A 16446-nucleotide genomic window follows, 5' to 3' on the forward strand; every position below is an offset into this window, starting at 1 on the left:
AGTGATACAGGAAGTTTGAAGACACAGCAATCGAGGGTGTAAACCTGATCTCTCAGTAATCCTCCATAAAACCTTGATCATTGTTCAGGCTTGCACATGGAACAAAGACACTTGCAGGCTTTTACACACTACAGTTGCACCAAAACCATGTTATGGCCACTTGACACAAAGGAGAACAAGCCACTTTGTTTGTTCTGTAGGAAAGCATTTGAGTGCTGCTGCTTGGGATGATTGACAACTGGAAATACGCCACATATGGTTCTCGATTTAGCTCAGTGGTTCCCAGTTGGGGTTCTGGCTGGTTATCAATGGGAGGGTCATACTTTGCATGCCATGAAGGCATCAATATTAGATTTGCACATGCAAAGGTAATGATAATAATGCATAAATTACATAATATTGGATGGGACTATGCATTGTCAATTCCCCTTAGAGGGGTTTGAACCTGGAGGTTGGGTTTTTCTCCATAAAGTCCCTTGAGAGCAGAGCTGGTCTGACCCATTGTGGCATCCTAAGCCAGATTTTCCTAAGCCCCCCCCCCCATCAGTGGTTTACATGCACTTACAAAAGATGTGCCATTGTTTTTAGCCACTGTCTTTAATTGATCAGATAACAAGTTGCCCAAATGACTTGCTAAAAATAACATTAAAAATGGATTATTCCAGGAAAAAATAGATACATGTTGTCCACTATGAATGAGGATATAAACTACAATGTATTTTCTATAAACATATTAGATTAGATACAACTTTATTGACTGAAATGTTAATTATCAGATGCAAAGAAGCAGTAAACTACAATTTAATATGTGTAGGAAAACATATGAATAAATAAAAAATCCACACAAAAACAAAACACTTGAAATCAGCATCCAGTACTGTATTTTACTGGCAAAAAGTATTGCTGTTTCATAGATGAAGAATGACGCACTCTGTTTGCCAGTGCCATCATAAGACTTTAAGATGCAACGCGACAGCTTGAGTCTCCACTGATCCTTCTCCCTCATCCCTGCTGCTTTTAGCATGTGTTTAGGTTCTTAGCAGAGGTGCTGTAAAAAAAAAAAAAAAAAAACTGTAAACCTCATCTGCTCAGGTATTTGGGGTATTTCCCCCCAGTGCCTGGAAAAACTGCTATAATTAAACTCCTGGTGGAAAAAAAAAAATACCCTACATGCATCTGTTATCAGCACTTTCAGGCCATGTTGCTAATCTTCCTTTCCCAAGAAAGATGAAAATCTGTGTGCAGTCAATTGAATAAGTATCCACTCTCACACCATCTGTTTGACATTCACCTGTCTGGTTTCCCCCTCTCTCATGTTCGGGTCACAAATGATCTCGGGGTGAATGAAGATTCTGACAAGCCCCTTATCCTTAAGCCCCCCCCCCCCCCCCCCCCCCCCCGCTGCTGCTGCTGCCTTTGCTGTTGCTGATTTATTTGATACTGTATCAATTCGCTGGTTTTGAAATGTTTCTTGGACTGCCTGGGGATATACAGTTTCTAAAGCTGATCACAGATCCTACACCTGTAGTGTGTTGGAGATCTCAACTTGCTTGACTCAAACTCTCGTATGAAGAAACGCTTTGAAACTAGAAAAGAGACATATTAATGAACAAGTCTAAAACTAAACTCATCATATTTTATTAATTCCTTTGGGGAAGTTGCTTTTTTTTTTACAGTTGCCCATCCTATTTCGAGAGCTAGGATCCAAGAAATGGGTAAATGGTTCTGCGGGGAGCTGATAGGGGGTCGACGGTCATGCCCAAGGATTGTCATGGGAATCAAACCTGCAAACGTCCAATCCCAAGTCTGCTTCGCTAACCTCTCGTCCATCACTACCCCAGTTCTCTGTGTTTGAGCCATACTTAGGTAAAAGATTAATAAAGTAGTATTCTATTCTATTCTCAACAAGAACTGTATTGACAAGGTATTCACATACCTACACTTTAATACGGAGTTTTCCACTTTTACAGCTGGTCAGTTAAATCCAACAGATGAATCACTGTATTACTCAACACAGCGCATCACTTTATTGTTTATGAGTCAGGACAAGGTCGCCCTCGGTGGTCATAAAGATGTGGCCGATCAGTGTATTTTTGTTCTTTTTCAGCAATGTACAACATTGTGACCTGGTACGTTGTGCATGCAAATCTCTTTCTCGAGCAGGATACATTTTTAGACGACGCATTTCAAAGGCCTGTGTCCAATGAAAAGACAGCTGAAGAGATCGGTGAGCAAAGGAAATTACCTAGACCCAGTGCTAAAAGGAAAAAGCACAAACACTCATTAAAGTTTACATGCAAATGTAGCCTCAAGCCAATATGAGAAGGAATGGGTACTTTGTCTTTGAGGGAGTGTTTACTTTGACAGCCGAGAAAATGAGACATGTTGCCTCAACCTTGAAGCGCCTGTTATAGATATACACGTTTACATGCATCAACTTTCACTTGCAAATGTACAAATGATGTCAGGAACATATTCCTGAATGAGCATTTTGTTATATACTCAAGACAATGTTGTACATCCTGCAGCGATCATTGTATATCACTGGAATGCGGTGTTCTTAAGAAGCACCTGATTCCATTGCTTTGAGAATCACAAAATAAAAGGCTGTTTGCGGTAAACCCTGGTCTCTTTGCTCCAGGTTCTGTTCTGGGAGGAAGGATCTCAGCAGAGTGACGCGGACAGGGTGAGGGTTGTCAACAGCTCGGCTCTGCTCTCCGGTCTGAAGGCCAGCAGGTTGTATCTCATCTCAGTCAGAGCCCAGAACAGCGCCGGTCTCGGACCCTGCAGCCCGCCGTTCAACGTCACCACCAAGAAACCACGTGAGTGAACACACCACGATGCAACAATCCAACCTCTGCTTCCTAACCTGGGATCCATACACATATCTCAGGCGATGGGTGTGAAACATATGGAAGTCAAATTTGCACGTTAAAGAAAACCATCACCTAAATGAAATATCCACTGGGTCATAATTCTTCAAAGTCATATTGTTCTTTCTTTCTTTTTTTTTAAACAGGTTTTTAGAATCAATTTAGCTGTTTGACTATGTTGCATGTGAGATTTTCTTTGGAACAATTTTCAAGGCTGGAAATGTCTGATTTGGTCCCCATTTTATATGACAACCTTTCAAGTGAAAACATGATTTTCTCGTTTTTGTCTCAGGGAAGTTTTGAAAAAAACTGATCATGCTTGGTGAAATTCCTCTTTTCTGCATGTACCCATCATATCTGTTGGATGAGGAGGTGCAGCCACATTACTGGGTGGGGGGGGGGGGGGGTCCTGGGACCTGTCAGCTGTGGGATTCGAACCTGCAAAAATCCCAAACCCAAGTCTGTTTGAAGCCACCACTGTTGCTCAAAATGATGTCAGTTTACATGGAAATGCTGAAAATTATGTTGTTAGCATGCTACGAGTTGGTGCTGCGTAAACAGCTGTCATTGGATGCTCCGTATACAGGCTGTGGTACACTTACATGGAGTTTATTAATGAGATAACACGCTGTTATAATCAAGGTGCAGCAAGTTACTGAAACTTTTCTCAAAATTCTGTCGAAATACTTGTACAGCATTTGATTGACATAATTGAATGAAACTGTCAGTTTGTGCTCTTCCACATAAACTCCAATTCAGCTTCGGTGAATAACTTGACATGCACATTCACCAAATGCTTTGATGTAACTCAATGCCTCAGTGACTCATATTTCCCCTGTATGACTCAAAACATTTAAGGCACTTCAACCCATTGGCAGTGTTTATCGATGCACTCTGAGGTGTTGTAACAAAGCATTTTAACAATAGGCGATATAAACAGGTGTGCTTTCATTCAGTAACCAGTGGGGGGGGGATCAGTTTATTTATTGAGCACATTATTACAAGAGCTCTCTCACTCACAGATTTTCAGTGATATACGAGTTCTCGTAATCCCTGTCGTGGTTGATTTCCAAACACGTTCACTTGTGCAATTCACTAATGTGGTGGTTCCAATAGCTGGTGCCTGCCACAACATAATTGTGCCCATAACTTCATGTGCTTTTCTTTCTTGGCATTTATTTATTTATTTTATATTTATTAATGTTATTTATTTGTAAATCCATATATAAACTCTTTAGTGATAATATAAATGATTTAAGTTAAACTTTATGAAAATACATTAAGAAAATATAGATAATCTATACTCAAGGTTACACACATATTCATACATACATCCTATATCCAATTACCATGTCTGAAAAAGGGATACGTCCTTCTTCTCAAAGAATGTTTCAGGCCGGTTTGTCATTATTATAGTCAATAAATTCAGTTTACCAACCAATTATTGTCAAATTTTCTGCCCGTCTTGCAGGAAATATGGACAAATTATCACAAATTTAAGGTGCAAATGCACTGTCACCAAACTGTGCCTTGTAATCACTTTCATACGATAATGGCATGAGCACATGGCACATGTTTAAGCTCTTTTGTGTCATGACGACCAGTCCATATTCTCCTGGGACCTTTTAGTTCTATAACAATCCAGTTTAATCTTTAAGCATTTTGGTCGCTGCAAGTGTGTGTGTGTGTGTGTGTGTGCGTGCGTGCGTGCGTGCGTGCGTGCGTGTGAGTGAGTGACTTAATTACAAAAACAGCAGAACTTCCTGACCAACATGCCAACTATATCATTTTCAGCGTTTCTGTCATTTCCATGGAAACAGACACCATTTTCTAAATGTTGCCATTGCTAAACACAAAACTTTTCTGAAAGGGAAGGATCTCCCTATCTCTATTCACTCCTTCCAGGGGGCAGTGAAGAGAATGGGCGATGCACAGGATGGTTTCGGGTCTTAAAATAAAGCCTGCCTTCTTTTGTATTGGATGAAGCCATATATGTGTGTGATAGGGGGTCGGGGCTTGCTCAGGATGTGCTCTTTGACCCTCACCACATGCTGCAGGTCCTTCTTGTTTCCCATAGTAGGTCAGGAGGCTCATTATGATCGACTCTTGGAAATTAGTCAGCAGGGGATGAAGGAGACAAGGTTTCTTTCGCTTTCTGAGGAAGACTTGGCCTTTTTCAATTGATGGAAAATATTTGAAGTCCAGGTGAGCGGAGCTCACTTTGAAGGGACTGCGAGTTATAATGATACCTTCTACTAAATGTGAATATTACATATTTATGCATTCGCTTTCAAATGCTCACAATCCCATGTGATTGTTGTAACAAGCCTCCTGCAGTCCTCTTGAAACCCTTGACCAGTCTCACTGAAGTCTGATCAAAGCAGCTCCAGCTGTTTTTCTCACCTCACAGAAACATCTGCACGTCATCCTACTTTACAGCTGCTTCCGCCTCCTCTCTTAAGAAACACCAGTTCACTTCTGGCTTCACGAGGACTGAAGAGCTCAAGGTTTTGCACTTCCGCCCGGTATACCGAGCTGGAATATCGGAAAGCAGGAGACTGATTTTGCCACAGGAGGTGCAGACCACATTGGCTTTGTAATAGTTGATTGGAAACAAATGAGATGAATGAGAAATCAATAAAGAGTAGATCCATCATTTTTCATGCCTGTCTGAAACAATGTTGTGTGGGCAGAGACACAAGCTTCTCTCTGTAATGAATGCTTCTGTTCAGGCAGACTTTTTACAGATAGAGGACAAAGTCTATTTTTCAAGGTTTGTTCAAAGACAAGTTTGGAGGGAGACTTTTGTTTAACTTTTGCTCATTTTTATAAATCAGCAACTTTTTTTACCTACTTGTTGAAGATAAGAAAACAAGAACTTATTTGGAACCAATTCTTGGTATAGTTTGTATACTTCAAAGGAGAAATGTCTTGTTTCCTCTTCGACTGTACCGACAGGCAATTAAGAACCTTGATGCATGTTTTTGGACCTGTTGGAGAAAAGTGGAGTACCTGAAGAAAATACATGCACACACATGCACACACAATATTTACATAGCACCATTCAGACAAGGTAATTCAAGGTGCTTTACGAGGAAATAAAGTAAAAACTTTTTTTTTAGTTGATTAATATAAAGGTGATAAAATAAGTGAAATATATTGTTTATTGGAAAGTCCCAGGACCCATATTTCGCTAAATTTCATGTTTCACAGTCCATCCTATGCACATGTGGGAAAATAATTTGGGTGATATAGTATACAGCACTCAAAACTTGTAAAATTTCTTGGATTGAGCTGACATCACCACACACAGAGACTGCAGTCCAGACCACAGCCGCCTCCTCCCACCCCCTCGGTGACATAGCCAGCAGCTCACGCTCGCTTGGTAGCAATGTACTTACAGATCTTGATGCCTCGTTAGCATCTTTTATTGTGGGAATAACACCAGGTTTCAAGATGAGCTTCTGAGTAAGTCCAGTTTAAGTACCGTAGTTCTGGAAGCAGCCTTTGGTGAAGTGTCGCTCGCAAACAAACACATTCTTTGCGGAAAAGAAAAAAAGTCCAGCCACATTTGCCGCTGTGCTTCTTCTTTCGGCAAGCCAAATAGTGTGGACACATACTTGCACCCGAAAACACATTTTCTCCAAGTGGACATGATGGCGAAAACAGTTTTCGACAGCAACAAAAACAGCAGCATTCAATGTGAAGCGAGCAGAGACTGAGATAGCGCGCAGAGAAGAGCTCCTTGGCACATTCATGGGCGTGTCTTGTTTTGGTTTCTCCACATGCCAATCTGCCTGGAGGCGGGCTTCTCCAGCTCTGTGCCGCATCAGCAAGGTGGTGCCGCGTCATCAAATTGAATCAAGGTGTTGAGCTCCCCCACCAGGTAGAACAGAGGAAGATCGCTGTGAACTCAAGCTTGAGGGAATCAATGAAAAAGCCACTTTGGGGATGCATATGAACCCCAAACAGCACTTTTATGATATTTAAAGCACAGAAAAGTCGATTTAGTATAATATGGGACCTTTAATATCCTGATTTAAAACAAGTAACTGTGTCAGCAGGACTGTTGTTCCACAGGTGAGGAGGAGGAACTAAAAGCTGCTTTACGTTGTTTCTTCTGACACTGAAACACTCGGTAAGCATCTTCCTGAGGACCTCAGGAGTCTGGAGGTTTCATATTCTATGAGTAAATCTTAGATGTTTTCGGGCCTGAGACCTTTCCAAGCTCTATTGAGCAGAAGTCAGATGTTGGAAGTGGATCCTTTGACACGCAGGCAGATAGTGCAGATTGAAGGTCAGGTGTAATGCGCCACCTTCTTTGTGTTGGTGAGGACTCTGGGTGAGCTGCGACTGACTGACACATTTTTCATTGAAACCTGTAAACACACTGTCACAATAATCCAGACTGTTGGAAATAAACACTTTCTCTGAATCTTATTTGTTCAGAAATCATTTAATTCGGATGGTAGTGAGCTGAATTTTGTGGGATACTTTGGCTGTGAGGTGAGAAGGCTACCACTACATTTTGGAGACGCCTAGAAGAACCTTCATCATTCATCATTTACTGCCCACAGCATCAGTGTTGCAATGTTTAGACATATAGTCTTATTAGCTTCTGAAGAGTTTAATCACTTATTTAAAAGAAAGTTAAAGATAAGTGACATAACTGGCAAAACCAGCCATCCATCCATCCATTCAACCATCCATCCCAGGTACACCCTGGACAAGTCGCCAGTCCAACACAGGATGAGTTATTTAATAAACATTAACCACTCCAATGTCTTATAGCAGCAGCTCTTTAAGATATTCAAATGGTCATTTGACATCAAAATTAAAATAGATACATTTATTCTGAGCTCTTAAATCGCTTTCTTGATTTCTTCAAACTTATGAAGCCACTTCTTAAGTAAAACATGACAGAAACAAATACAAAATAACTAACTAAATAAATATAAGTATTCTGGTGGGTGGAGAAATCACTCAACTTTAGACATCAAATTTGTGTTAAATTCCCTCTTTGGACAAGTAGTGAGGATTTGCCATTTTAAAACAAAACAAGTAGGGAAATGTTTGAAGCCTGTCAAAGAAGCAGCAGGTCGGAGCGACCCAGAAACTCTGTCGTTTTCCAAATGTGAATGTAACATCAGGGTGAACCTTTTATACCTGCCGCCTTTTTCACATAAAATGTCAAACTTGGAAGTATTTTGTCCGCCAGACTTAAAAATATTCCGAACCATTCAACAAGCAGTGACAACAGGAAAGGTCACAAACCATTGTTGAGCTTTATATGCACTTTCAGAGCACAGTTTTTTTAAAAAGGAAAAAAAAACCTGATTCCACTCTCAGATGATGTCGATTCTATCAAGCTTGTTATAATTCAGCAGCCAAATTTTCACTTGAATTTCAGTCAATTCAATGCAATTGAGAGAGCAGATCATCTTTTTTACATGTGTACTGAATAAAGTGATCAAATCGATGTGCGCGGGTAGTCTGCACAGAAAATGTCATCCCTATCCTCAGTGGGTTAATCCCATAATGCTTTGCACTACACTTTGTTTGAATTTGTTAAAGTAGCTGATTGACTTGTGTGTCTTTTGGAACCAGAAGAGATGAATTAGAAGAGATGAAGACACAGCATTTTTTTTTTTGGTTTGTTTGTTTGTTTGTTGTGGCAGCATAGTCTTCAGAAATGTTGTATGACGGACATTTGCAATCTCATTTGTCATTGAAATAGATTCTGATTTAATCCTGAACCGGTTTACACCACCTCCCCTCAGCTTAATTCCAATCAGATCAGGTCAAGCTGATCAGAATGCAAGGTTTACATCACACAATAATCCATGGGTGTCAAACACAAGACCCATGGGCCAAAAGCGGAGAAAGAAGCTCCATTGAATTATTTAAACACATTTCTTAAGAGTAGCAGGCATAACACAACACTGAGACATTGGTGATGCTACCATGAAAGCTAGGTACTTCATTGCTATTAAACTAGCCTCAAAGCCCTACTGGCAGGTTGAGTCTGAAAAAAACATGCATAATGTAACAGCAATAGAAGAAGGCTTTTGGACATTTCACTATATTCTGCACCAGAAGGTTTCATTAAAATTGGCTTCATCTTGAGATGATAGTCATTTCCAGAAGTAATTGTTCGGTGTGCCAACCAATACTTGTAAAGGTTTTGTCATATTTGGCGTCAGTCTTGAGGGAAATATGGATGAATTAGAAAAATGAATTAGCTGTCAATTTATTTAAATAAATTAACTAATTAATTGCACAATTGTCAGTAGTTAATTGTGATTAATTCCATTTTTTTTCAACTCATGACTGAAGCTTGTCATCAATATATATTTATGGAAAATCATGGAACTATGATAGAATCAACACACAGTATATTTAAATCCAAATACCATTTTGTTAACATTCTTTCAACTTTAGGGGAACAGTTTCTCTCTTCTCAAAAAGAAAAAAAATCTTTCATATATCCGCTTGAAAGGCAATTATTTCTTAAATGAACAATGGGTACAACATTGTACAACAAAAATCGGTCCCATCTTTTTGCCTGTTGAATTTCCAAAAAACTGTACAGGAGTCAATACAAACATCAAAAAACAAGGAAAGACGCAGCTGAAAGTTCAGAACATTGAAGGTTTTTGACTCCAAAGAGACACGTTGGCTGAGGCTTTTTTTTTTTGCACTCAGCCAGTTACTAAGGCAGATCAGTTTGTTTACATTTTTAGGGGACATAGAAGCTCGCTTCTTTTGAAGGATATGGCCTGAGAGTGAGAACAATCTCACACAAGGTAATGTCGTTGCAGGGGTTGACAGGTACTTTCATGCGATGAGTGCCAGCCTGGCATGTGCTGCTTCTCTCTTCGACCACCACTGTAATGGATACCCGTCTTTGTCCATTTTCAGCTCTGCTTTGTCGCGATCCATGCAGTGCTCTACAGACTCCTACTCTGAATCTGAGTCTATATCGGAAGAACCCAGCAAGATGGACACCCTTAGCTTCTTTAGTGAAGGCTCCTCTCTTGACTCGGCAAGTGGTGGTTGTACAAGTGACTCTCCCATCATCACGTCACGTAGTGAAGCACACACCTCTCTCCCTTCACCTTTGGTGCACACACACCTGGGACACGGCGAGGTGAACTGAGAGAAAGATTGCAAAGAAATAATTTACCTGTAAAGTTCAAGCAGTTCCTCTGGTTTTTGACATTTGGTGAGCTCCTGGTCAGTTAACATGACAACCCTTGGGGTTTTGCTGGACCAGGGTCATGGTCAGTGGAGCTTTGTTTGTCCGGATACGCGTCACCATTTCCAGCATTGAGTTCCACCTTGTTGCTACGTCCTGAGCGAGCGATTCTTGCTTTCGTCCGTGTGCAACTTGCTGCTCCTTTAATTCCGGAGCATTTGATGGACTATGCTTAAAGTGCCCAACAATCTTGTGACATTTGGCCAGAACACTTTCAAATCCACTGTCGCTAAGTGACTCAGTTACTGTTCTCTACAGACTGTGGGCGGAGCAGGGCAGGTGTTCAATACATGGAAGGAGTCGCACAGCTGCAACTATATCACGAGCACTGTCAGTGCCAAGTGTGGTTAGCTTTTCCTTTATTTGCCAATTGTTGGCAATATCCAGAAAATGGTCAGCACATGCCTCAGCATACTATCGCTCCTCAGTTTTACTTACAATTAGTGCAAATGACTGCAGAGTCCAGCCTTTATCCTCAAATTGTCCTGCGACGCCCAGGTAGTTTTCATCCAGTGGTGTCCTGTGAGAGCCATGTCCTTTGCCTATGAATTTCAGTCATAATTGTTTCGTGTTGTCAAAATATAGACATTTTCATGATGTATACTTGGTGCCACAACTATGAAAAAGTTGAAAGTTTTACTTTCAAAGGTATTATGGCAGTATTTTACCGGCCCGGCCCACTCAAGATGAACTTGGGCTGTTTGTGGCTACTGAAATTAAATGTGTTTGACACCCCTGCAATATTTAGATATGTGTTTAATCTGATTAGTTAGGGTCCACAATTCAAATTCTTAACAGAAATGTTTCAAATCAAAGAGAATGAACCTTGTAAAGGCCTCTTGTCTGAGATTATTACAACCACAGTAGAGAAAGCACATGTATTTCATGTAAGAGATGTAAGAAATGAAGTCAGTGTGCAGAATCTTATATGGGCTGTCAAGTGGGCAAACCAATGAAATCTCAGGAAAGCTGGATGCTGTGAAGTTAAGAACCTCCAATCCTGCTGACATGAATCTCTTGGAAAGTTTTCCATTCTTTTTTGTGAACAATGAAATGACCTTTGACTGTTGAAGAATCCTGCTACAGCTAAAGCTTTCACAAACCTGATGCATGCTATTATAAAACACGTTTTGTCACTATAACATGAGATATTCATACTGAGTTCCTCCCGGTATGGCAGAGGGCTTCTCTTGCAAGGACACAGGAAGCCAAAGCTCAGCGCACCTTGCATTGCACTTCTCTTACCGTGGATCTGTAAAGAGGGAAATGATTGAATGATAAAGCTCTTGAAGAGTGTCAAGGACAAGGTGCACTGTATGAAATAAAGTCTTTTTATGAGTTGGAATATGTCTACATACAGTATGTGAATGCACTAGATCTCTGTGTGAATCGTTCTCAATCTGTGATTTTTATCTGAATCTAAGTTGCTGTTCACAACACAGAGACATTAAAGAGGGTGAGAAGGAGAGGAGATTAAAGCAGCGTTTCAAGTGGAAATGCAACATTTTTGCATTTTCATTTCAGAAAAGTTTTGTGTTTTACAAGGCAACATTTTGAAAACAATGTCAGTTTCCATCAAAACGGCAGAAAAGCTGAAAACGATTAAGTGTACAGGCTGGGCCACAACTTGACGCCGTTATTTGTTTTTGTAATGAAATCACACACACATGCGTGTAGGCAAAACAAAATAGGCTATAAACATTAACAATGGCAAGTAAACTCACGGTGATGGGCTGATTATTTTCAGAAAATTGTATTTTCCCCCATTTCCACGGAGGCCGAGTGTTTTCCAAAAGTTCCATGTTGGGAGCCTTTTTCAAAAGGTTGCATTATCACTTTCTCCCAGCATTGTTGTTGTCAAAATGTAAACCCAAACAAGATGCTTTGATTGGTTGTCAAATCCCTGGTTAAGCTCTTGTGATTACTATGGATTTAATCACAGACTGCGGCTGAATCACAGGAACTTTTGAAAGGTTGACACACACTTTCCTCTCACTGTGACGAATTCCCACGCAACGCTGACATTATTTCCCATTTTCATTACTTCCTGCTCTGGGCTTTCTTCAAGCTAATGTAACAAACCTCACAATACAAACAATTACAGCCTCCTGCTGATAAGTGCATGCACACTTTTGCTTTTTGGTTGTAAAACAAGAGGAACAACAATGTTTGTGCAGAGAAATTGACAAAATGACTCTATTTCCTGTATGATCTAGATTACCCTAGTTTTTCCTTTGCCTGAAAGAATTGGCCACATGTGATGTGTTTTTGGTGTGGCTATTACATATTGAAATACTCACCACAGGTACAGGACAAACTGTGAAAAGGTCATAAAAAGTGTCGGGCGATGTAGTCATTAAGACAGCATGAAAGCTGATGTATTTAGGCTCGACGGAGATAAAAGCTAGATGTGCCTTAGAATAAATGAGCGGATAACAGCTGTATAATTTTCTTCATCATCATTATTGGTACTCTCTCTGCTAGCGGTTGTATTTTTATCCAAATTGCACATCTTTTAGCATTGGTCTTGCGTTTCACATTGCCGAATGCCAAAGCCTTGATACCTGACTCAGAACGATTCATGGGACAATTATGCGTCGGAGCCTTCTGCTCCTGCTGCTTCAGGGTGAACTTTTCATTTCATCCTTATTAGCAGTGTTTTCACAGCCATAAATGAAAGGGTAATCAAAGAGCGTGCATCCTCTATTTTTCTTGACCTCCGCATCTGCGCGGCGAGTTTCCGAAGGTTAAAGACTACATCATATAAAATGCAAGCATGGGGTGATTAAATTGAGGCCGAGGAGGTTCGGAGAGCCCCCTCGACCACGCCGGCTCACGCACTCATTTGAGAACTTTTGTGTCTGTATAATTATATATGTTGCAGCACCCAGCCAGCCGCCGGGGAGTATCGAATGGAACCTCACTAACTCCAAGATCTTTCTAAATTGGGAACACGTCAAGGCGATGGAGAATGAGTCGGAGGTGACAGGATACAAGGTGAGTTTGCCAGCGTAATAGCAAGAATGTCCACAACTTGAAGAAAACAAACACAGCCTCAGCAGCTGTCATCCCAATAAATGACTTTCTCATTGCAGTGGAGCGATAGACCTCAGCATGCCAGTGTTACATTATGGATTGGCCCTGTCTGGCCTCTCAAAATTAAAAGATCTGTTCCAGGTGATAAAATGAAAGGCGCCACGGCACAGAGGGGATTCTGTTTTTTCTAACCGCTACAACCATGAATCATATTTGATCCACTTTGCATACTTTGTGCGGAAAGAAAGAAAGGCTGGTTTTTGATAGTGCTTTCTACAAATATATATAAGTATATTTTTATTCTCCAGGGGTATGCGGACCTGCTCATTTAATGATAAGTCTTTTGTAGCGGGCCGCTGGAATGAGAGCATGCGGCGCATGTAGACATGACTGGTTTATTAATTTGGCAAAGGCGACACTGAATTAAGAGTGAACGTTTCACAAATATGTTCTTCCAAGTTACGAAACTGATTTTGCACGGTTCAGATTTCTGTGCTTCGCCTGTTTCATCTGAAGTACACAATACAAATATTTGACCGCGGTTTGATGTACCTGAAATTACACTAAAACCTCGGGGGTGGGGGTGTGGGGGGGGTGGGGATGTTCTGTTTTGAAATGCTTGCGTTCCTCTACGTTAAGTCATAATAACCAAAAGGTATATCAGGTATATTTTCAAACAACACATCAATTCATCTTTCAAACCATTTTAGAATGCGTTAAAAGAAACTGCATCGAGCTCCGCACTACGCTATATGTACTGGAGACCGTAGACAGAGTTAACTACGTGCCACCACATGCTTCAGCGCACTGTTTATGAGTGTCATACTTTCATAATTTGTAGCATGTAGCGTTGCTGATGTGTGAGCCGTGAAACTCTTTAGCATCATGTAGCACAGCTTGGATTGAGATGGGCCACACGTGTGAGCCCTGAAACACATTAGCATGTAGCATCATTGATGTGTAAACCCTGAAACGCTTTAGCATGTAGCATGTAGCACGGTTTGGAGTTATGTGCTGAGCAGATATCCCTCAAGAGTGACATAGTGCTAACTCTTGCTGGTTTAAATGTCTCTGGTGATGAAGTTGCTGGTGTACAAACTAGTTTCCGCCTCCTCTTGATATTCTGGCAGAACTTGATTTACAGTCTGTCTTACTTTTATCATTCTAATTAATATCAAATAATCTTTAACTCACTCACATTGCTCATCCTCTCTTATCTACCTGCGGGCGGCGTTGCTGGTACCACTGGTAAAATTCTGCAGGTTGTACTGTATTTGAGAACTTTCACGAGTGCGAGTAGTCCATGCAGTATTGGAACTGATGCACGATAACCCTAAGCCCTACTATATACCCCAAATCTTGGCTGCTTCCTCCTTTCCTCTACTGTATTCCTCCACCATTGACGAAATACATTGAATTAAGACATAAATCCATCTGCTCTGAGGTTGAAGTGGTTTAATTTGTCATGTTCGCCTACAGGTGGTTTATCGCCAGAACTGGCAGGGCAGGACCGCTGTACTGGAAACCAATAAGACCAGCATAGAGCTGCAAATACCTTCCGGCGAAGACTACCTCATCGAGATCAAAGCTCTCACCGAAGGGGGTGATGGCAGCAGCAGCGGTCCCATCCGCATACCAAAGATGTCCAGTAAGTTTCACACACTCGGCAGCATGCAAATGATTACAGCTGGAATTAGGCAGAGCATCAGTGGGACGGGTGCACTGTGGGTAACTAAACCCCTGTGTGATGATAATGTTTATCAGCTTTGCTGTAACTTCAACAAGGCAGACAGAATATACATGGAAAACTGTGGTTCTCCAAACTGATCTCCAAAAATCAGAAAGCAGTTTAAGATATTGTCATTTATTCATAACTACAATATTATTTGTTTAACACCAATCATGTTATACATAAATCACTATAGGAGCATTATTTTTCATGTTCGTTTATTTTTTTTTGGTTTTCTTGAAAATGCCAATTTGAATCTATCTTGATCCCTGGAACAGACAAATATGTGATAACTGCAACTAATTTAATAATTGTGTTCAATAATGTACTAAGATGGTAAACGATTTTTCAAAATCACAATTGCGAGTGCTGCATATTTTGTATGTTCATTGTGCAAAGATGACGATTACAGTTACTTTTGGTCAGTAAACTGCCAAAACCTGCAACCACCCCCCCCCCCCCCATTAAATGCAGCTCTATTCATCCATTCATATGTTCAATTCAACTTTATTTATACAGCACCACATACAACAGTAATTTCTAGGTGTTTTTAACAGAGAGAAACCCAATAAATCCTCATGAGCAAGCGTGAGCAACTGTGGAAAGGAAACACTCCATCTAACATGAAGAAACCTTTACAGAACCAGACTCAGAGGTGGCGGCATTCTGCTGGTCGGTTGAAGTGAGAGGACAGAGGAGAGGAAAGGAAAGGATAGACAGATTGGGGTAGGGATACAGGCCTGGGTTCGGGCAGGGGGCAGGGAAATTGTTGCACTAAGGGCTTTAATACGTTTAAAATGGCAAAAAAAAAAAAAAATGGTTACTATATCAAAAATATATCTTTGTACCTTATATTATATGAGGTTAGATGTCTGATGAGTCTTCATGCTTTGGGGAGTGATTCCTATTTGTCGTCGTCCCCCCCCAAAAATAAATAAATAAATAAAACGTTTGAATGGTCACCCCCTTTACTATTGTCACAGTGTCTCATCTGCACCAACTGCAACACCAGTATCTGGCATTGGCTTCACTGGTTGTTATATTTCTTCTGAATTCAGCTTGAATTGCTACTCAAATTGCAAATCAAATCGAGGGCTCGTCCCCTCTAATTTTCTGAGAACATCTTAAAATGTAGAAGAATCAGATCACACACATCTTTTCAGAGGTTCTATAAAAGGTTGACATTTTCTTCAGGCTCTCAGATCTCGAGGGTTTATAAAGACGTAAAGCAAAACTGAAAGTATAAATTCAGCCCTGGAATGTCATTTTAATGTGTACAAGAGTTTAGTGGCCCAGAAGCTACGCTCATGATAGCAGAACAGCCGATAAGATTTATTCTCCAGAAACACTACCAATCACGAGATTTGTCATTGATTCTTTTTTTTGGGATCGTTAATTAAGTAAATAATCATTAAGACAGGAGTTTGAAACATAGGGGCCGTGGGCCAAAACATGCTCACAAGAGGCTCCAATCCAGCCAAACCACCAAGCGAATAGTAAACATTTTTAAAGAAAACAAGTGAATTTTTAAAAGAAATGTCGGACATTTT

The 16446-nt window shown here is 40.6% G+C and overlaps 1 protein-coding gene across 1 annotated transcript in view; it reads left to right on the forward strand.

Moving 5' to 3' along the window:
* The window catches only part of cntn6 (contactin 6), a gene marked incomplete at both ends in the record, with an annotated part of 83428 nt that extends 68434 nt beyond the window's left edge, over positions 1–14994 (forward strand). Inside the window, 3 exons of the mRNA XM_080494425.1 lie at positions 2642–2822; positions 13016–13128; positions 14647–14994. Coding sequence (XP_080350551.1) covers positions 2642–2822; positions 13016–13128; positions 14647–14994 — 642 coding nt within the window. The remainder of the gene's footprint in view (positions 1–2641; positions 2823–13015; positions 13129–14646) is intronic.
* Positions 14995–16446: the final 1452 nt, after the last annotated feature.

Source organism: Blennius ocellaris (assembly GCF_963422515.1).
Source record: "Blennius ocellaris genome assembly, chromosome: 4".
Lineage (NCBI taxonomy): Eukaryota > Metazoa > Chordata > Actinopteri > Blenniiformes > Blenniidae > Blennius > Blennius ocellaris.